Here is a 24,660-nt window from a genome sequence, read left to right as displayed (position 1 = left end):
CTACTCCATCAAACGCCTGTTTGAAATCGATATACAAGTTGTAAATAGGTATGTTATATTCAACACATTTTTCATGTATACCTCTTTACATATGTATTTGGTCTATAGTTGACCTCTTTGGTCTGAAGCCACATTGGTATTCACCAATAATCTCCTCCGAAAACGATTCCAGGCGGCTATATGTAATTACTGATAATATCTTGTAGATGACATTCAAATATTCCACTAGAAACTAAAAAACTCCGAAAAAAGAAGAGCAACACCCAAATGACAACAAAGTTGGAATCCAGCGGATAAAACGTTTTACAATCGCTTAACTAATAAATTAAAACCACAATTAAAAATTCTAAGACAAAATAAACAAAATACTGCTTATTTATTTCTAATTTATTACAATTCAATAGATTATCTCTTACCAATTTGTGAGTTTTTACTTTATCTGCTAAATCAATTTTATGCATATTAATAACCACAGACATGTAATATTGACATAATTACTATAACCTTTTTTGATCTATATCTTTATAAAACAACACCCTAATATGGGCTTTTTATAATTTCAGCATTTAATTTACTTTGTACTGCTTGACCTGAAGATGCTTTGCAAAGTTTAGAAAGCGAAACCGGAAAGCGAAATTTTAACAAATTCCGGTTCTGACCCTGTATTTTGTTCTGAACTGTAGTGAAAGGTTTAAGTTCGATATTACTTCAGATCTAATGTTTATCGACAATAGCGCCCGACCAGTCTGGCACAGGTGGTGCATACTCTATCAAGTTTTTAATTATCGTGTCTGTTATCGCCTCCAATAAATAATCATATGAAAATATCAACAGAAACTTAACAGTAACTAATATCAATTTTGTCTGTAACATTCTCAGTAGCTACGATAATAAAGTTAAAGTTTTTAAAAAGAAAAGTGTTAACATTTTTTAATACGTTACATTAAATAGCTCTAATTACATGTCATAAGGAAAGTCAATTTCTGCATCCTCTTGGGATTAAACGAAAATTCAATGGATAGTTAGTTATTAAGTGCAATAAGTTCGATTAATTAGTACCTTTCATGCACAAACCCCATATTAGAAAATCACTTCACGCGATTTTTTTGGTTGGCTGCCAAGTGTAAACGATATAAGTAGTCTTAAAAGTTATTTTTCTCGATCATTTCAAACGATGGTCACACTTTGTGCAGTGATGGTGTAATTTTGATATAAAACTGTATAAACTTAAAAAAACATTTTTTATACAAAGATGTTTTACAGAATAATTATATGGTTGTTGTTTATTTCTTTCTGCCATGCGAGTTGGGTTAACGACATTATTTCACCAAAAGGATGGAAGTTCGGAGATGGAATGGTGTTTCATATAGAAGACACGAAAGATAAAAATTTGTCTTTGTTTGATAGGATAGCGCTAAAGGTAGATTATGGGAAGGTTCAAGTAAGTGCCGTGCAAAAACCAGAGAAAGAGGCTGTGCAGCTTAATTTTTTCTTTAGGGATGAGGAAGAAGGTAAGTGAAATAACGAAACAAAATACTATGTATAAAACAATTATGTTAAAGCTTTTTTTTATTTGTCAGGGTTGGATCTAAAAGTTTAGATATTGTGTTAATATTATAGTATTATTAGGAAATAATTAATACAATAATATTTTTCTAAAGCTAGACTTAGTATTTTAATATTATTTTACCGCAATTTAAGTTAAAAACACGTTTCTTTTAAACATATTTTGATCTAAAAACTGATTTACAAACTAAATTTAATATATTCATCTACTTATTCTTCTTTTTATTTATTTAGTATTTTTCTCAATTCATCTATCAACATAAATCGTCCTCATCATCAGACTGGCTTACAACTTGCGTGTGGCCTAGCCTCTTCAAGTTATCCCCATCCATCGCCTTCCTATTTCATTAAGTCTTCCATATTTCTCATGTCTTCATCTATCTTATCAAGGAATCTTGTTCTGGGTCTTTCTCTTCTTTCAATGGGTCTGTCAACGAGCGTTTATCTAGCTATGTCATTTTGTTTCATTCGGATTACATGCTCCATCTCAAATGTCCTATCCTGAAATATTTTGTTATATCTGATTTCTGGTATATTCTAAAAAGTTTAAAGTTATATCCTCTTCTTCCCCGCGCGCCATTATCATTCACCCTCTTTATTGATTCGCCTCAGTACTTTTCTTTTCAAACATTCCAACATGTTCTCTTTATTTTTGTTAGAATTTTCTGAACAATATGTTGTCGTATTATTATTTTGTAGAGTTTCACCGTTGTATTTATCGATTTAATTGAGGATTTAAGAAGAAAATTGAACTAAAAATGCACCAGTGACATCGTTTACTGCTTCGATGACGTCGTTGTTTATGAGAAGTGGCCGTAGGATTTGTGGTTGCCGATCTAATTTCAAGGGCCAACTAAAACCATTTTTGAAGCCAATTTTTTGCTAAATACTAAATACGCCGCTCGTACAGAGTTTTCCGGTTTCCTAACAATATTGATATCATTTGCATAGGCAAGGATTTGCACTAATTTGTTATATTTATAATGAGCCGATGGTTGTGATTTGTGACATACGTATTACTTTTTCAGAATCATATTTAACAGTATACAGAAGGGATGGCCTTCCTGGCGTAGCCCGTTTTTTGTGTTAAACGGTTCAGATAGGCTGCCTGGTAGGATATAAATGTGTTATGAGTATGTTTGTCTTAGGTTTTTCTTCCCTTTTATCTGTTCCGGTTACCTCATCATTTTCGTCTTACACGTTTTCTTCTTCTTCCTCTATATAAAGTCTTGGGATAGTCTTGTAAGTTGGTTCACCCATAGATTCAATATCGGATCATTCAGATCTAGAATGATCTGAATTATTTCTCTGTTTTATTGTTTTCAATATATTTAAGATCCTTAGTGGTATCGTTTTTTTTTGTATGCTATCTTTTTTTCTCTTCTCTTTGTCGGGTAATTCTCTAGGGCTGTTCTAGATCCTCAGGTAAGCATTTTTCTGTAGGATTCATTTTTCTTTTGTTGAATTCTTTCATTCATCGTGAAACAAATGATATATACGAGCAAAAGTTTCTGTTCCTATTTTACCTTTTGCTGCTGCTTCAAAATCTTATTATGTTCAAAGAGGATTCTATATCTTCATGACCTTCTTTATTTACATTTTAATTCCTTAGCCTATTGGTGATGTTTTTCGAGTATTGTTCTGCAATTGTTGCATCTTTTAGCTTTTGTACATTGACATATTCGATTTCTTTCTATCTCTTTTATCGTCTTTGCTGATTTTTAAAATTCTAGCTTTCAATGTTAGGGCAATGGTCTGAGTCTGTGTTTGAGCTTTTATAACTTCCACGGTTCATTACGTCTATTCCATGTATTGAACCTATTAAGATATGATCAATCAGAAGAGTTTCAGGTTACCTTGTGTACATTCTTGTGTTTAAAATAGGTGCTAAGAACTGCTATGTTTAGTACTGCTGCTAAGTTTATCAGTCGTAAGCCATTATTGCTACTCACCTTGTGTGAGCTATGCCTTCCTATAGTGGGGAGGAAAACTCTCTCTCTCCTTCTATTCTTTCATTCATATCATCCACTACAATCTTAGTGTTATTTCTAAGACATCTTCTATAGGCTTACTATAGCTCTTGGAAGAACTGTTACATACTCTTTTATCTCTTTTTATTTGTCAACTGTCGAAACATGTGCATTAATTAAAATGTAACTAAAATATTTTCCTCTTAAACGCAAATAGCACATCCTTGGACTATAGACTTTAAAGTCAATAATAAGTCATTTTATTCTTTGATTTAGAATAAATTCCACTATAAAGACTTTTATTGCGGATATAATATATGGAATGGGTTCGCTTGTCAAGAATACTAGTTTCCGTCCACCGCATTTCCTGCAGTGCTAAAACATCTACTTTGTACGTGGTCACTATGTCTAGTATAGATATGAGTGCTCCAGCTCGATACAGGGTTCGGATATTCCACGTTGCTAATCTCAATTTTATTTTTCGTTTGCAGAGTCGTCGTCGTAAGTTCCGTCCAGTTATTAGTTCCTGAGGTTCCGTAACATATTATATCTTGTTACAGAGTAAACAGTTTGGATATTAAATGCAAAACCACATTATGCAAATTATTTTTTGTTTGCTGTTTTCCTAAGATCGCACTAGAGTTATTAGACACTACATAGTCTTTAACTCAATTTTTAAAAACCGCTTTCCGCACCTTTCTTTTAGAATCAAATTTGGTTCTAACACTTGAATTTGTTTCGTTCTATCGTACCATCCCTACTAAGGTTAGCGACCAGTATGGTAAAGTCTTATCTATTGTGGGCTTGGTTTATTCTTTTTTCCATCTGCTTCCTCGTTCCTCGTTCCTTAGTCTATTTTTTGAGCTTTCTTCAAACATTAATCTCTCCATTTTACGATCTCTTAAGCAGATGTTTTTGTAAGAGTTAAGGTATCTGCTCCGTGTGTGAGGACTGGTGGAACACACTTAAACAAGTGTATTTTTTTATAATGCAGCCAACCTAATCTTATTCTGCCCAGTAGCTCATACATCTGGCAGTCCCGCGTTAATCTGATTTTGTGATCCAAATACACATATCTTTTCACAACTTCTATGGGCGATTTCTTAATTTTTATTAACTCATTGAGGACGAAGGTGCCGCACTTTTTGCCAATTTTTATCATTTTAGTCATGCAATAAAGATTTACAGTTGTTTATAGTGTTTCTAGTGTGTCATGTGCTTCCTGGAAGTAAAAAAAATAATAAGGAGAAATTTATTACAGTCATAGACTTTTCTACTAGAATCCACAAGGAAACTAAGTTCCTGTAGCTGGCTGTATACCAGGTATCACAAAGAATTTTTATTTAAAATCCTTTATAAAAGGTATATAATTAAAGCACCCAATTGGGCTACATCACAATCACAAAACGTTTTCGGAATCTACATATATTCCATCATCAGTGTGTCTAGGTGTACATGTTTTGAGCCACTAAATATTTGGGTAAAATCCAAAAATGTTAAAATTTGGGTTAAATGTTATTCATTTAAATTTAGGTTATAACATTTAACGGGTTTTTACCCAAATATTTTGTTTTTTTTTTTTAGAGTTTTTAAGTATTGCAGATGGTCATTTGTTCCGGGGTCTAATCGAAACTGAGCTTGTTTTTCTGATTCGTAGAAATCGAGTTTTATGCAGATAGTTAGATATGCAGAAAAAATTATGCAATTTTCTTAAGAATATCGTACCGCACAAAAAAATTAATTCGAAAATTTCAGTGTAATCTAAACATACATTCTAAAGAAAATATACAAAAAAATATTTATGTTAAGAAAATCTTATTCCGTGTAAGCTGAAATAAAATCAAGTTTTTTATTTACCTTATTTAGGATTGCTTAAAGCCACAAAACGCCAAGATATTTACATAAAAAAACAGAAATATTGCCTGTAAATCGACTTAGTTTGAAATATTGATATATGGCAAAAAACAGGTGGAAATAATATATTCATAAGAACAAAGCTTAAGGTATCAGAATTTCCGTTTTTTTTTTCTAATTTATTATTCTTACATTACCATATGTCTATCTTTGTATAGAAAATAAATTTTAAATATTAAAAGAATGAGCATGTGGGTGTTACGACAAATTTCATCCAAAAATAATCAACTTGCTATTACAAAATTATACTGCGATCGATGGACTAATTTTTGTCATTGCTCAAGGTACATTATAACATATTAATACGTGGAATAGCCGAACACATTATAGTACGATGTTATATTCAAAATAATTGATATCAGGTTTTTTAGGGTTTATTTTATAATGAAAATTATGATGATCTGATAAAGCTGTATAATCGTGTTTCTTTTACAAAAGCTAAACTTTAACTTCCTAAATATAATTCGAAAACTCTCTTTTTGTGCTCTATTCACATATGTAAATTAAAATTTATACAGAACAGTCAGACCTAACACACTTGGATCACTGGTCCATCTTACAGGACTCTCGAAACCCCACATGTTGGGGTTCGCCGACCTGTCTCTCCCTGGCCTCGAACTCGTTAGAGAAGAGGCCAGCAGAAGATGTGAGGCATCCTTGCCTTCGTCTTGGCACTACAGGCGTTGAAGCTTCAACGTCATTGAGGCTAGCTTGTGTAAGCGCAGAAACCAAGGTCAGTAGGGGTGTCCACTTCACAAAGCTCATAACTCACAGGTGATACCACTCGCTGTATTCTATAGGGTCCATCTCTCTTCGGGTAGAATTTAGCTGTCTTAACTTTCGACCTGTTACTAGGAGCAGTTATTTCGGCCCATACTGAATCTCCTTCTTTGAATGGACTGGGTTCCTTCAAATGTCGATCAGCATATTTATTTTGCCTATCTTTGGCGATGTCATGCTTAATCTTCGATTCATGCCATGTTTCAGCCAATCGGTTTAAGTATGGAGATATCTGAGGGATAAAACTCTGAGTTTCTACAACTTGGCGGATATCTTGAATAACTTCATCTAGATTTTGCAGCTCACGTCCAAAAGTTAAATAAGCAGCGGTTTGTCCTGTAGACTAGCACGATACTGAGTTTATGGCAAATCTAACCATTGGTAGCTTCTCAGGCTAAGTATTATGCTCAGTTCCTACAAGCATAGCAAGTCTTGGTTTGAAATCTCTATTATTGTTCTCTACTATATTATCAGAAGGGTGATAAAGTGGAGTAAAAGTCTCTTTGATTTGTAACACATAGCACACTTGTTGCATTCAAGCACACCATTATCGTCAATACCTCGTCAATAAGCTTCATAGCGCATTCTTGTGCAGATGCTTGAGTTAAAGCAAATTCTCAACCCACTTAGTACATGTGTCTTTGACTATCTGAATCCAACGTTCACCTTTTGCTCCTTCAGGTAACAGTCCAAATAAGTCGACGGTAGAGATATAAAATGTTCGTTTCGCAGCGTGTAATAAATCGTCCATATGCGGTAAAGGATACATGTCATTAGTAGTCGCGGTGTTAATTCTCGGCACTAATAAAACCGACGCGGCCCACGCGCTTTTGCATTCTTCGATAATGCCTTCATTCAAGAGTTTATCTAACTCAGTTTTAAGCACTTCCTTCTTTGCATGTAACATTTGGTACAGTGGCAGTGCGATTGGTGCGCTATTTCCTGTGTTAATACGATGCTCTGCATAGGCTGTAGGCTCCCCCCCCCATTCTGAAGATCTTCTTCCTACAAATCGACTCGAGCTTGTTCATCTTATGGCTGTCGTGTGCTTTTATTCGCAAAATGCCATTCCTTATTTTCAAAATCTAGAGCTATTTGTGCATTTATCACAAAATCAATACCTAGAAGAGTTTTATTAGTTGCATCTGGAGAAACTATAATATAGGCACCATTTTTTCTCTTATGCGTACATCAATTAAAGTTGTCAACAATCGTTCGTTTCTACCAACACAGTCAGCGAATTTTACAGAAATTTGTTCGGACTTAAAAGTTTGTCCTTTGTTTTCTTAAAGGTTGTACAACATTGTAGCACCTATTATGAGTGAAAAGACTACTAGAGACTCAGTAAACATATCTATAGTAGTATTCGATGCATCCTATTCACTCAGCTATTTTGACACCATAGATACACATAAGGTACCAAAAGTACCACAGGTCTATATATTTGTAAATAGCTAATAAAATTAATCAATTTTTTAAATAAATTACTTACCATCTGGATAATTATGTCTTTCCATGATACTTCCTTAATTTTCGTATTTGTTTATAATATTCGCTATCAATTTTCCAAATACTTGGATATTTTTTCACGCTCTCGATCAGATATTCCGCACTTTTACAAAAAGATAATGAAACACAACAAACAGAGCACTTCGTTTTGGTTGACTAAAAAGTGGGGCCGGGGGGTATAGCGAAGACTGAAATATGTCCTAATATAAATATAAAATATTGCTCTAAGAGGCGATAGTCGAGATATACTACAATGCAGAATATTCTCAAAGTTGTTTTTTGACAACCTTGTAAAATTTTTAAACAACACATTGTTGTTGCTTTCTAATTCCTATAGAATACAAAAAATACGAATTTTAAAATAAATAACTCTTTATCCAAGTTGTTTGGTTTAATCTTATACGTTTCTCAACTTTCTTTGACACGAAATATGCAATACTAAATCCTCATAGCAAAATAGCATTACTTTTATCCATTGTGAATATACTAAAAGGCATTATAGGTAGACAGGGAAAAGGCAAGGGTCGAAACGCCAACGCAAAGGCATGAGTTAGCGCCCGTTGAATTGAATATTAAAGTATTCCTTGTATGCAAGCATACTTATTACTAGAGTAAGCGGTATTTCTGTAATATACGAGATATAATAAAATATTATAGTATAGCTCCTTGTGAGTGACAACCTTTATTGAATATTGGATTTTGGATTTCCAATCACATTGCACTACAATATAAAACTTAAATGATGTGTCTGTCACAGCTATCCACCATTCAGATGTTCTTTTAATGTCATGAATCCAAACACTTTTCAAGATATGTCTGCATACCTAAAATATCCCAAATAAATAGAAAAGTTTGGTTACAGTCGTCGTTTACAAATTAAATCTTGAAAACTATTGACCGATTAGCTTACTTAATCCACTATATAAGTTCTTCACTCCAATACTGACAAACATACTGGAAATAAAACTCGATTTCTATAAGTCAGAAAAACAAGCTCAGTTTCGATTAGACCCCGGAACAAATGACCATCTGCAATACTTAAAAACTCTAAAAAAAAAAACAAAATATTTGGGTAAAAACCCGTTAAATGTTATAACCTAAATTTAAATGAATAACATTTAACCCAAATTTTAACATTTTTGGATTTTTCCCAAATATTTAGTGGCTCAAAACATGTACACCTAGACACACTGATGATGAAATATATGTAGATTCCGAAAAAGTTTTGTGATTGTGATGTAGCCCAATTGGGTGCTTTAATTATATACCTTTTATAAAGGATTTTAAATAAAAATTCTTTGTGATACCTGGTATACAGACAGCTACAGGAACTTAGTTTCCTTGTGGATTCTAGTAGAAAAGTCTATGAGTGTAATAAATTTCTCCTTATTATTTTTTTTACTTCCAGGAAGCACATGACACACTAGAAACACTATAAACAACTGTAAATCTTCATTGCATGACTAAAATGATAAAAATTGGCAAAAAGTGCGGCACCTTCGTCCTCAATGAGTTAATAAAAATTGAGAAATCGCACATAGAAGTTGTGAAAAGATATGTGTATTTGGATCACAAAATCAGATTAACGCGGGACTGCCAGATGTATGAGCTACTGAGAAGAATAAGACTAGGTTGGCTGCATTATAAAAAAATACACTTGTTTAAGTGTGTTCCACCAGTCATCACACACGGAGCAGATACCTTAACTCTTACAAAAACATCTGCTTAAGAGATCGTAAAATGGAGAGATCAATGTTTGAAGAAAGCTCAAGAAATAGACTAAGGAACGAGGAACGAGGAAGCAGATGGAAAAAAGAATACACCAAGCCCACAATAGATAAGACTTTACCATACTGGTCGCCAACCTTAGTAGGGATGGTACGATAGAACGAAACAAATTCAAGTGTTAGAACCAAATTTGATTCTAAAAGAAAGGTGCGGAAAGCGGTTTTTAAAAATTGAGTTAAAGACTATGTAGTGTCTAATAACTCTAGTACGATCTTAGGAAAACAGCAAACAAAAAATAATTTGCATAATGTGGTTTTGCATTTAATATCCAAACCACAGCCTTCACAGAAAATATGGAGAAGGTTTATGTTTACTCTGTAACAAGATATAATATGTTACGGAACCTCAGGAACTAATAACTGGACGGAACTTACGACGACGACTCTGCAAACGAAAAATAAAATTGAGATTAGCAACGTGGAATATCCGAACCCTGTATCGAGCTGGAGCACTCATATCTATACTAGACATAGTGACCACGTACAAAGTAGATGTTTTAGCACTGCAGGAAATGCGATGGACGGAAACTAGTATTCTTGACAAGCGAACCCATTCCATATATTATATCCCCAATGAAAGTCTTTATAGTGGAATTTATTCTAAATTAAAGAATAAAATGACTTATTATTGACTTTAAAGTCTATAGTCCAAGGATGTGCTATTTGCGTTTAAGAGGAAAATATTTTAGTTACATTTTAATTAATGCACATGTTTCGACAGTTGACAAATAAAAAGAGATAAAAGAGTATGTAACAGTTCTTCCAAGAGCTATAGTAAGCCTATAGAAGATGTCTTAGAAATAACACTAAGATTGTAGTGGATGATATGAATGAAAGAATAGAAGGAGAGAGAGAGTTTTCCTCCCCACTATAGGAAGGCATAGCTTACACAAGGTGAGTAGCGATAATGGATTACGACTGATAAACTTAGCAGCAGTACTAAACATAACAGTTCTTAGCACCTATTTTAAACACAAGAATGTACACAAGGTAACCTGAAACTCTTCTGATTGATCATATCTTAATAGATTCAATACATGGAATAGACGTAATGAACCGTGGAAGTTATAAAAGCACAAACACAGACTCAGACCATTGCCCTAACATTGAAAGCTAGAATTTTAAAAATCAGCAAAGACGATAAAAGAGATAGAAAGAAATCGAATGTGTTAATGTACAAAAGCTAAAAGATGCAACAATTGCAGAACAATACTCGAAAAACATCACCAATAGGCTAAGGAATTAAAATGTAAATAAAGAAGGCCATGAAGATATAGAATCCTCTTTGAACATAATAAGATCTTGAAGCAGCAGCAAAAGGTAAAATAGGAACAGAAACTTGTGCTCGTATATATCATTTGTTTCCCGACGAATGAAAGAATTCAACAAAAGAAAAATGAATCCTACAGAAAAATGCTTACCTGAGGATCTAGAACAGCCCTAGAGAATTACCCAACAAAGAGAAGAGAAAAAAAGATAGCATACAAAAAAAAACGATACCACTAAGGATCTTAAATATATTAAAAACAATAAAACAGAGAAATAATTCAGATCATTCTAGATCTGAATGATCCGATATTGAATCTATGGGTGAACCAACTTACAAGACTATCCCAAGACTTTATATAGAGGAAGAAGAAGAAAACGTGTATGACGAAAATGATGAGGTAACCGGAACAGATAAGAGGGAAGAAAAACCTAAGACAAACATACTCATAACACATTTATATCCTACCAGGCAGCCTATCTGAACCGTTTAACACAAAAAACGGGCTACGCCAGGAAGGCCATCCCTTCTGTATACTGTTAAATATGATTCTAGGAAAAGTAATACGTATGTCACAAATCACAACCATCGGCTCATTATAAATATAACAAATTAGTGCAAATCCTTGCCTATGCTAATGATATCAATATTGTTAGGAAACCGGAAAACTCTGTACGAGCGGCGTATTTAGTATTTAGCAAAAAATTGGCTTCAAAAATGGTTTTAGTTGGCCCTTGAAATTAGATCGGCAACCACAAATCCTACGGCCACTTGTTATAGACAACGACGTCATCTAAGCAGTAAACGATGTCACTGGTGCATTTTTAGTTCAATTTTCTTCTTAAATCCTCAATTAAATCGAGGAATACAACGGTAAAACTGTACAAAATAATAATACAACATATTGTTCAGAAAATTGAACTCTAACAAAAAGTAAAGAGAACATGTTGGAATGTTTGAAAAGAAAAGTACTGAGGCGAATCAATGAAGAGGATGAATGATAATGAGGTGCGGGGAAGAAGAGGATATAACTTTTAACTTTCTAGAATATACCAGAAATCAGATATCACAAAATATTTCAGGATAGGACATCTGAGATGGAGCATGTAATCCGAATGAAACAAAATGACATGTAAACGCTCGTTGACAGACCCATTGAAAGAAGAGAAAGACCCAGACTTTCTTAAAATTATAAAATTTTGGGATACTAAATGGCATGATATTCTAATTGTTTTACAGATAATTCAAGTCATTCATTCTTTCCAGTATCGTAGCCATCTTGAATTTTTTAAATAGCAACGTAGGTTGAATAATACGTCACAGAAGAGCTTATATAATCCACTTATCAAAAATGATAGTTATTTGACACAATAATAAATAAATTCCCAAATATAATTTTTGAAACTTTGTTAAAAATAAATAATAAAAATAATAATAAAAAACAAATAATTTTATACACATGGTATTTTACAATAATTAAACTAAATTACATTTTTTTCTTTACAGTAAGTGCTCAAAGTGTTGTTTATTTATTTGTTGACAATGATACAATGTATCGTGAAAGCTACGAGTAGAATTGTTCATAATTAATTTTACAGTAATTCACTGCATTTCACGACGTATGCGCTCTTTTAAACATTTGAGGTTAGTTAATTTGTTAATATAAACGCGATGTTTCCAGTAACTTCGCAGAATAAAATCAAATGGTGTCAAATCGGGTGATCCCGCCGGCCTCTCTATCATACCTCTTCGGCCAATCTATCTCTGAGGTAAAATTGTATTTAAATATTGCCTAACTTTGCCTAAACTTTCTTCTAATAAACGAAACCAACGTCAAACAAGTGGACAAATATGCATACCTGGGAACAATGATTAACTCCACAAATGATTACAATCAGGAGATAAAAATAAGAATAGAAAAGGCTAGAGCAAATTTCAACAAAATGAGAAGAGTTCTATGTACCAGGGATTTAAAACTGGAACTAAGAGTTAGGTTGGCGAGGTGCTATGTTTTTTCGACCTTATTTTATGGAATGGAATCTTGGACCTTGAATGCTACATCAACGAAAAAACTGGAATCATTTGAGCTGGGGGTGTACAGAAGAATTCTGAAAATATCATGGACAGAACACGTCACAAACAAAGAGGTTCTGAGAAGGATGAACAAAGAAATGGAAATTTTAAATTCAATAAAAACAAAAAAATTGGAATATCTCGGACATATTACACGTGGAGAGAAATACACCTTGCTCCAACTGATCATGCAGGGAAAGATCCAAGGAAAGAGAAGCATAGGGAGGCGTAGAATGTCATGGCTGCGCAACCTGAGAGAGTGGTACGGATGTACATCAAATGAACTTTTCAGAGCAGCCGTCTCAAAAGTTCGAATAGCTATGATGATTGCCGACCTCCGCCGCGGAGATGGCACTTGAAGAAGAAGAAGAACTTTGCCTAATATTGCATTTTATATTAAGCTCATGTTAAAATTATTGAAATCGAACCAGAGTGAAATTAAAATTGTTTGTATCTTTATGTCTGTGCTATTAACAGAGGCAATGTCAACTATAGGAGGCTCCATGAAGTTATTGCATTTTCGATACCGTAGGAATTTGACCCGGTAGTCCCCCTCATCATCTTTCACCTTGGTGATTTGACCAACGTAGAATTTGGATTAGCTCCTAGTTTTAAATTCAACTAAGACATCGTCATCTAAAGCAGAAAAAAAGGAACAGTTCTGCAAAGTGACAAGGACCAACAGCAAACAAATGGTCATGGACATGGTTGACCATATCGTCGTCCTTTTCTACATATTGAACAACTTTATTGTCATCCTCTGATGAATCAACGTCTCTTGTTTTTGGATTAAAACAACCTCCTTTTTGCTTCCTTCAACATTGAAAGTAAAACCGATTTCTTCTTTTCTGCAATGGCTTTAATTTCTGCAGTGCACATAGCTATCATACTTTTGTTTTTCTTTCTTGACTTTTAATCAGTTTTTCGTTCTCCTGCCTTTGGATAATGACTAAAATCTTCAGGAGACAGGAAAGCTTGACCAGCTTTTGAATCCAGGGCACTCATTTCTACGTGATTTGGAGCGGCCATTTCTTCTACTTGTTGAATAGAACTATTGAGCGACTCACTTGGTAAAGTATGACCGTATGTTTTGGACGGGTAATGATAGACAGTACCACCAGGCTGTCGATTGGTCACATAAATGCATAGGAAGTCTGCTTCGGTAAAAACATGATCATCAAATGGATGTTGGCCACTTTTTTTAATCCTAAAATTATAATGGATGGCTTTATGCTTTTCTAATGAGCTTTATTATAAATTAATATTGTTTTCAGATGGTTTTGCACTATTAAAGAGTCAAGAGCTGCACTATTATAACTCTTAAATGGCCAAAAGATAGCAATAAAGAGGGGGGTTCTCTCTGGAGCTGCAGGTGTAGCAAATGAAATGATTAATAACTTTCAGAAGTAGTTCCTATGTCATCCAACCAGAAAAAATGACTAAGCCTAGTGTGCATGGAAATGGTCCTTGAGTAATATGCTTCTTAAAGTGATTACGTGAAAAAATACCTTACTGATATAATAACGCTACTAGATGCAAAAATCATGGATACCTACTGTGCTAATGTTAGTGCTTTTTCTCCACTTGTGGCCTTGCACATTTGCTTGATATTTTTTTCTGCCACTATTTGTTGGACTTTTGTACAGTTAATGTGGCTGTTTCTTTTAAATTGAACACCCTTCTCCCATCAAAACTTCTGGATGCAGATTGTACAACATTTTCAAATCATTGAAAAACAGATCTGCATTCCCTTTGGTGAAAGAGGTAGCGCGAGATACGCTGCAAGCTTCAGGGGATTATTGGAAGCGCTTGGGGTGCCTCTAAAAAAATTATAAAATCAGTCAATGCCTGCAACTTTCTTTTTTCCCGTGATAAAGGACATGGTATTTGTTTAATACTGCTATTTTATATGCAACTCGTCGGAAATCGTCTATTGGTAGACAGTGGTATATTTTATAGCACATAATTAGAAAGTTTTTTAGTTTCTACTCTTGCTCTGTTGTAACAACCATCCTAACTGAATAATTACGTGCATGTCTTATATTCTCTTCACAACATGCTTTCCTTTTTATTACATATCTTGATAACTTGACATTATTAACGTTCTTTAAAAGAGCACCATCCACCGATGACTATTTCCACTGCTGACTTTATGCTATTTTCAACAAACAGTCCCTTGCTGGTTTTCCGCTGTCGATTGCGCAAAATTCTGAAAAATAACGAAAAAACTGCTTACTGTATAATAAAAAACAAATGTAGCGCAGTGAAACACTCGTGCAGCTACATGTAATGTTTCATTGCGCCCCGAATGCCTCTATTTTAAGAAACCTCATACAAGCCTTTTTGATTTCATTTACTCCCTATGATTAAACTGAAGAGGTAGAACAGCCGTAAGGCAAAATCTTAAGAGATACATGTACAATGAAATGTTATAAGATCCGATTAAATCAAATAATCTGTTACCATTTAACTGTAAAATTTGAATAACAACTTTTGTTTCACCACACGCAACCGCACTTAACCTCGTGGAGTCTGTCATGGAAATAGTGGGTGGAAAGGATGTGATTGCTGGCTGTGTTTAGGGTCGCCCTCAGCGTTATCTATCAGAATTCCATTGCACTAGATCTTTTAGTTCGCTCGGTGCATTGACTGTTTCATTATTCCCCGTGTTTTGTTGTGCCCCTACCTCCCATTTTGCATTTTATGATATGTGGTCGGGTTGAAAAATGGTTACAAGAAAAATGTCAAGAGATAGAAGAGCTAGAACGAAGATACGATAGTTTTAATATGCATAAAAAAATCTAGGAGTTTACTTATACCGTAAATTGAATAACATCAACACTTATACTTACAAGAAAAAATAGTTTGGTAGGCGAGAACAACAAACTTATTGTAAATAAAGAAGAACAGTTGCAGACTTGGGCAAATTACATCAAAGATTTGTTTACGGATTATCGTTATATTTCTACGAACACTCTTGATCTGAATGGACCAAAAATATTGAAAAGTTAGGTGATAAAAGCTATAGATCAAACGAAAGATGGGAAAGCAACAGGATGCGATGAAATACCAGTCAAATTTTTTTTAAAAGTTTTTAACGAGAACAAACTGAATGTAGTATTGGAACTGTTTAATAAGATATACGATACTGGTCAAATTCCATCCGACTGGTTGAAATCTACATTTGTGCCTCTTCCCAAGAAATCGAATTCTAAGACGTGTAGTGAATATCGCCTTATAAGTTTAATGAGTCACACCCTTAAAGTATTCTTGCGTATTATCCATTCCAGAATACGAGCAAAATTAGCGGAGAGCCGCTCTTTGCAATACAAGTCTTGATTCAAAAATGTCTGGATCAACAGAAAGATGTTTACGCCTGTTTTATCGACTATGAGAAAGCATTTGATACTATCAAGCATGACAAACTCATAGAACTATTACATCTTACAGGACTTGACACTAAGGACATCCAGATTATAAAAAATCTATATTGGAATCAAACAGCCCATATGAAGAATGGACATATGGTGAGTGAAAACGTTACCATTTCGAGAGGGATTAGACAGGGCTGTATTCTTTCGCCACTGCTTTTCAACCTGTACACGGAACAAATATTTCTAGAAGCACTGGAAGGGTACAACGAGGGCATCAAGATTAATGGCGTACCAATAAGTAATTTTCGATATGCAGATGATACGTTATACTGGCCGATAACATCGACGATTTTCAGATGAAGCTAAGTAGAGTAAATACAACTGGCAACCAATTTGGACTGAAGATCAATAGAAAGAAAACTAAATTTATGGTGATCAGTAAAAAGAACATTCAACATATCGACCTGAATATTGAAGCCGAACGTATTGAAAGAGTACACCGATTTAAATATCTGGGATATACAGTAAATGATAAGTGGGACCCAAACGTAGAGATTAAGATCTGAATTGAAATAGCAACATCCAAATTCATCAAAATGAGAAAGCTCTTAAGCAACCGCCACCTAAGCGTTAACCTCCGATGGCGCGCCACGAAATGCTACGTACTCTCTACGCTACTTTACGGAGTTGAAGGGTGGACGTTAACAGCAGCAACTATAAAGAAGTTAGCGGCTCTAGAAATGTGGCTGTATCGACGCATACTGAGAATACCTTGGACAGACAGAGTGACCAACACAGAGGTATTAAGACGAATGGGTAAAGAGGTGGAATTGTTAACAACTGTTAAAAGTCTGCTACAGCTTATCGTGGAAGGCAAGATTAAAGGTAGAAGAGGTTTGGTCAGAAAAAAGAAAACCTGGCTGAGAAACTTGAGAGAATTGTTTCAAATACCAGAAGCTGCGAACATAATACATGCGGCACAAAACAGAGAAACCTATCGTTTGATGGTCGCCAACCTTCGGTAGAAGACGGTACATAAAGAAGAAGAAGGTCGGGTTGAACGTTTGTAGAGGAATAATTTGTATGAACAAGAATGTTTTTTATAAATATATTACTAGAAATCACCCAAAATCGAATTATTGTTTGTCACACTATTACACGTATTGGTACTTTTTTTATCTCCCAAGACCGATTCCTTCAAAAATAACTTTATATATATATATATATATATATATATATATATATATATATATATATATATATATATATATATATATATATATATATTTATATATATATTTTTTTATTTAGAAATTACAGCAATATTTTTTTTATATTCCAAATATTATACTACAAATATAGGTTTTTTTAAACTGTAATTATAACTAATATATTACTGCCATAATGTTAATAAAATTCATAAAAATATTTATTATATCTTTAATATCATAAAATTCGGAAAATGTGACTGCAAAATAAAATGTTAAATTCTGCAATATTACAAATCTAAAAGGAATTCTTCTTTTTAAATCATTCACTTTTATCAGTATTTCGCAGAAAAAACATACAGACGTATTGACATCGACGTGAAATCAATTTTAAAAGAAATTCTATAACTGACGGGTGATGCATAAAAAATATCATTTTTCCTCTCACAATAATTTGTAACGTAGAATATCAACGTCCGGAATTTCAATGGCATCATGTTATTTATGATGTTAGTATGTATTTGAAAATAAGCAGTATTAACCTATAGTTTTATCGTTTTTTAGTATGTAAATTATTTGTTGTTTACTTTTCTTTAAAAGTAATACCATAGGACTATATCGGAACATTAGGTAAAGTTTAACTTATGCAATATAGACGTTTTACCACATCCACACTTTTAGTAGATAATAATTCGTATGGTCTCTCGGGCTGTTATCATACTCAAATTTGTAAATTACCTTATATACCTTTTTTAAGCCTGTCAAAGCATTCTCAAATCTTGGATGTAAGAGCACTAACATCAGTTGGAATAGGAAGCGATCATAAATTGGTATTGTGCAAAATCCGAATGAAAACACATATATGTGATAACAAAACACCAGAATACACCACAAAGATAAAAGTCAAAAGCTTGCAGGATGACTCCACAAAATACCTATTCCAAAAAAGAAAAACCGAAAAAATCAGAAATACGTATATCACAGAAAGTGATGTAGTCGAAGGAAGCTGGGCAAAAATTTAGTCTAATATCTTAGCCTCGGCCAAGGAACTTCTTGGTGAAAGAAATATAAAAAAAAATAAAATGTTCCTAAGGCGAAGAACTTAATGGTTTTATACAGAAGTGAAGGAAAAATGTAAAGAAAAGGAAAAATTTTACCTGAAATACATGTCAACCAAAACACAAGAGGCATACCATAATTACAAGACTGTAATTGCAAAAGGAAATAGGACCGAAAACACCAGAAACTACCAAAAATGAAGAACTTAATATAAATGTACAGGAAGTTCGGAAAATACTTTAAAACCTGAAGAACAGAAAAGCAGCAGGTAAAGCCGGGATACCAAACGAGTTATTGAAATATCGTGGAGCAGTAATGATAGAACAACTAACAAGATTAATTAATACAATTATAAAACACAATAAAGTACCGGAAGAATGGAGGACGAGCGAACTAATTATATTATCCAACAGAAGAAGATAAAAACAGCCAAAAAACTACAGAGGTATAAAACTGTTAAATACTACGCTAAAACTTACAACTAAAATTTTACAAGTGCTACTAAATCAGAGGATAAGTTTAGCAAATGAATAACAGGGTTTTCGTAGTGGAAGATCATGTACAGATGCAATATTCGTTATAAAAGCAAATTGCTGAGAAATCACTAGAGTATAATAGACCAGCATTTCTGTGTCTGATTGACCTAAAGAACGCGTTTGGCAGAGTAAGACTTAAAGATGTAGTCCATCTTCTGTATAATAGAGAAGCTCCCCTGCTTCTTCTTCTTCGTCTAGCCATTCACGTCCACATCTGAACATAAGCCTCCTTAAGTCTTCCTTTCCATTGTTTTTTATTGTACGCTACTTGTAGCCAATTTTTCCCGGCAGTCCTTTTCAGATCATCTGTCCATCTAATAGGAGGTCTGCCTCTTGGTCTTTTGTGTTGGTATGGTCTCCAGGTTAAAATTGATCTGTGCCATTTGTTTAGATCGCTCCTAGCTACATGTCCAGCGTATTCCCATTTCAACTTTAATGATTTTTGCACCACATCGGTGACTTTGGTTTTCTGTCTTATCCATGTGTTTGTTTTCTTGTCCTTAAGTGATATACCTAGCATTGCTCTTTTCATCGCGCTCCCCTAAATATTATAAAAACTATCGAAAACACCTACCGAAACAACAAAATAGAAGTCAGAATAGATGGAGAACTTACAGAACCTATAGAAATAGGCAGCGGAATAAGACAAGCGGATTCATTGAGCCCCATGCTCTTTAATTTGATCATGGATAAAATCATCAAAAACATTAACAAAGTAAGAGGATTTAAAATAAGAAACAAAGAAATCAAAGTTACGCAGACGACGCAATATTGATAGCCCAAGGTGAAGATAGTCTGCAAGTTTTTATCCTTCTTAATTTTAAAGCTCGGTGGTATGTCAGCTTTATTCACTTTCGTAGTACCTACAATTGTTAACTAATGTTCTATTAATAACTTTTGGGCCATAGAAATAGAATAAAACCGATTATTAAATGTAGAGCTTCTGTTTGTGCTGTGGATGGGCTTGGTCATTTTAACTGAAGAATATTCGGCAAGGAGTATACCTCTAGGAGTTGAACTTTTTCTGGAGATTTATAATCTTGGCATTTTTTCATATAAAATGTTTCTGCATTACACAACATTACGATTTTAATGCTATATTTATTAGGCTTTGACGGAATGTACATCTTAAAGGACATTTTGCTCTAAATGGAAGTAGCTGCTCGTTTACATTGCAATATTCGGATGGTACATATAAATTATAGCTTCATTAAACTATACGATCAAACAGCTTTAATCGGGGCTCAGCGATCTAATTTCTATCTTTCTTCCCTGATATTGCGCACAGATACTCAAATCGTGCATGAGGCATGGTACAGCTAAAATAGCTTACACCTGAATACTCATTAAATAATTGTTTTACTGTGGCATGATTCATGTTCGGAACTTCTGCCAATATATAAAGCCCAAATAGTGCCTTCAATTCGATTTTGGTAGTATGTTTGGTAAAATTGGGTCTTACGGCATCATTCGTAAACTCTGTTTGGTCTTCGACCCTTTCACTGTTACTTTTATTTATACCCTAACTTGACATATTTTTATTCCTCTGTAAGTGAACTAAAATTATTTTGCAGCAGATCAAGTACAATTGATGGGTCTCACTCTACTTAATTTAAACATGTTTTTACACTTTCGTATCTTACACACTTTCTGAATTATCTTCTAGCTCTTGGTCACTATTTGTTCCAACTCATGTTGTTCTGTTCTATTCGGTCAATTGTTGAAAATTCCTTATTAAAGAAAAAAGTATTTGAAATAACATGAGTTTTATAAATTTTATAAAACTCATGTTATTTCAAATACTTTCGTGGCCACTTCTATTCTTGGCTGCTACGAGTAATGGGCTTTGAAGCGTCCATAATTTGGTCTAAGTAAGTACCTATGTACAATTTTTATTAACATGTAACTATTATTATGAAATAATATAAGTTATCGGAAACACTTATTCAAACGTCCAAATAATAATCACAATTTGTTACATAGCGTATCGGGAGCATCTGAACGAAACATACACTATGCCGAGGATAATAGCATTTTAGGAGGATAGATAGAGGGCCGTCGCTTTAATCTTTAAAATTCCAAGATTATAAGAAATTTAATTTGGCTTGGGGTACTCCAGTACCCCAAGTAAGGTTTAATGGTTAATAGAGGTTTAATTAAATATGCCAAGGACGAACCTGGACTGTGAAATCTCGGAAGGTCCTCTTCTGATGGGTACTAGAAAAAATATTTTGTTATATATTTCTACTTATAATTTCTTCATATACATTATTTACATTCACATATTTTTACTCTAAAATACTTATATTTTTAGGTAGAAGTAAGAAAAATATGGGCACTATGATGATTCCATTTCTCATTGGGGTTGCTAAAGGTACGGCAGTAACTATGGTATTATCGGCTTTAAAATTGTTTGCAATAAAGGCATTACTTCTTGCTAAAACAGCTTTAATACTGTCAGTGATAATAATCGCTTCTAAATATATTAAAAAATCAGAGCCGCAGTACATGGAAGTTGAGCAGCATGCAGCATCTGAAAATGTTCCTGTATTCGAGTATCCAGGTAAGCATTGTATCCAGCTAAGCAAGTATTGATTTGCACTTTTAAAATTAAAAGTTATAATATATATTTAAAATATATATATAGGTACATATATATATATATATATATATATATATATATATATATATATATATATATAAATATATATATATATATATATATATACATATATATATATATATATATATATATATATATATATATACATATATATATAAAATAAATACATATATTCTTGATCATTAGAACGTGTAGTAATTAAAGATATTTGTAAATTCAGAAGATGTGTACTTTATTGAAGAATTCAAAGGGAGTTTCATTATTTTGCTGTAATTCTGACGTTTCTATACTCAGAGTATAAATATCTCTTTTATCAGCGTATGTATTTAGCAAGGCATCTTTAAGATCTTGCCAGATCCTAACTACACATGCTGAAATGTTAATAGCAGCTTCACCTTTTACTTTTGCTAATATTCTAGACATTAGGTATTCATTCTGAACATCATCTGAATCAACTGTACATATTATAAAATGTATTAATCAATTTTTCACAGATTTTCACGAATCTAGGAAGTAATGTATTTTCTCGGTGGAAATCTTGAATCATATCAAGATATTCCTTTTTTAACTGTAAAATTGCCATTATTCTTTTATTTTTTAAGTAAAAATTTAAATTAGAAGTACGATTATTTATTAAGGAGGAACTAGAACAAAAATTATCTTTAATTGGGAGTTTTGAGTCAGAATCTGAGTCTGATGAATCAGAGTTTATTAGACTTTTAGGCTCTCTATACGACATAAGCACTTACCAGAGAAGAATTGTCCACTCCATGTAAGCTGGTTTACTCAGAAGGTTTGGCTAGGCAGGTATCTTCGATATTCACTCGAAAAGTCCATTTAACACGATTTCTTTTATAAAGGGCTGCTTAATCCACCCACAGGAATATAATACTTCCGAATTAAGGTCAATCAATCGTTGAAACGAACCGGAATTTATATTCGTTAAACCGTTTGATCTAGCTACTCACTGTGCCGCTCAGATTTGGGAATGCCGAAAAGTACTTTTTAAAAAAGAATTTATTAGAGCTAAAACAAGTAATTACAATTAGGTCAGGTTCTAAACTGAATAAAATATTAATTAAAATAAGACATATACAATAGCAATTAAACAATTCACAATATTACGAAAATATAGCGTCAGCACTCCTGAGTTCAACGTCTTTGACCATGTCAGCACTCCTAAGTCCAAGGCCTGAATAAACCCATAGGCGTCGCTCTATAACGTGACATTAGAGTTAGAAGACCCTGATAGTTTCCAGAGAAACAAATAACAATAACAATGAAGGAAGCTACAGCTACCTGGGGAAAGGAATGCCAAACTTTGAAATGTTTAAAACAAATGAAAAAGAATAATGCGTGAATAATAAAAGTAAAATGTAATGGCATGTCTCGCAAAACAGAAAACCAAAAAATGTATATCAATGGAAGGCAACCATATATAACTACGTATTTCTGACTATTGGTCGTCTTCAGTACGGTGCACCCAAGTTAGAAATGGTTTCTTTGGAAACCCTCAGGGTCTTCTAACTCTAATGTCACAAAATGGTCTCATTACTCCTGTAGTGATCCTTTCTCATGTTAACATGCTCCTTTTTTAATTTGGCTGCACCGTACTGAAGACGACCAATAGTCAGAAATACGGCTGCCTTCCATCGATATACCTTTTTTGGTTTTCTGTTTTGCGAGACATGCCATTACATTCATTTTACTTCTTTTATTCACTCACATTATCCTTTTCCATTTTCTATATATATATATATATATATATATATATATATATATATATATATATATATATATATATATATATGTAATATTATAAAAAATCTCTAAAAACTGTTGATAAAATATTGAATCTGTTTCACTTTCTCCTACTGTTTTAGCTCCTAGTGCCAGTGACCAAATACCAGCTGTTGCAATCTCCCCGTACCATGCTTATGAGCCATACGCTGCAGCTGAAAGTGCCTTGAACTACGCTACGGTGGTAGAGGCACCTGTCGACAATAAGACTGCACCAGTCAAGCAGTTCTACGTTCAAGCTGCAACTAAGAGGCGTGACCTAGAGAGACGGAAGGTCATACCTGCTCCTGCGGTACTAACTATTCGGCAGTATTCACGGCCAGAAAGTGGACTTCTATAGGGGAGAGAAGAGTCAGAAATATTTATTATTATTTATTTTATTAATTTATTTTTGCGTGCTCTAGTTAAACGATAAATAAATTTTGTACAAAATGTATTACCTTAATTTATTTTTAAATACTATAAAATCCTTTGTGATATTAAAGTTGTGTGTAATTGTAAATTTGTATTTTTTAACAAATAATAATGTCTTTGGAGTCGATGTTTAACCAGCAAGCGAGAAAGATCTGTTTTAGGCACTCATTTATCGTACTAGTTAAATAGTAATTATTGAAGTAAATTTAAAAGTAATTAAGTAAAAAACTAAGTGAAAGTGATTTGTTTACTGATAATTGGAATCGTAAATGAATAAAATATACTTTTTTCATCTATTTGGATTTAGATATTTAAGTAAATCACTGCAATTAGTTATAAGTATTATCCAATTTCCATGAACTGGTATCACAGCGAAATCTGTAAAACAGCACCGGTTTTTGGTCGGATTTTAAATCCATTTAAAAGATCATCTTCCAGTCAGTTACCACAAAATGTATCATACTAAAAGCAGTTAGTCAACAACATAGTATAATAATCCCAAACAGAGATCAAGCTATTCTATTTAACACTAACACTATTTCAATTCATAACTATCTTGATGGATTAAGTCAGCATATAGAACCAAAAATATAATTTTCGCATCTCGTATACCAAACGGTAGAATATTCATATATCTATCATCTAAAAACTTAGTAGATAAATTCATAGCAGAAACAAAGAAGATAATAATGTAATGTAATAATAAGTAAATGGAAATTCTGTCCAATGCATGTCCAAGCATACCTTCTAACTTAATAATGGACGAATAAATAAAACTAG

General features: G+C 33.4%; 1 protein-coding gene across 1 annotated transcript; it reads left to right on the top strand.

The window, feature by feature from the left end:
• Positions 1-1,166: 1,166 nt before the first annotated feature.
• Positions 1,167-23,968, top strand: LOC140442851 (uncharacterized). Its single transcript, XM_072533815.1, has 3 exons — positions 1,167-1,511; positions 21,358-21,606; positions 23,550-23,968. The coding sequence occupies exons 1-3, from the start codon at positions 1,253-1,255 to the stop codon at positions 23,804-23,806; spliced, it is 765 nt and encodes a 254-aa protein (XP_072389916.1). The 5' UTR covers positions 1,167-1,252; the 3' UTR covers positions 23,807-23,968.
• Positions 23,969-24,660: the final 692 nt, after the last annotated feature.

The sequence above is a fragment of the Diabrotica undecimpunctata genome, chromosome 6, assembly GCF_040954645.1.
Source record: "Diabrotica undecimpunctata isolate CICGRU chromosome 6, icDiaUnde3, whole genome shotgun sequence".
Taxonomy (NCBI): domain Eukaryota; kingdom Metazoa; phylum Arthropoda; class Insecta; order Coleoptera; family Chrysomelidae; genus Diabrotica; species Diabrotica undecimpunctata.
This window is presented reverse-complemented; position numbering and strand designations above follow the sequence as displayed.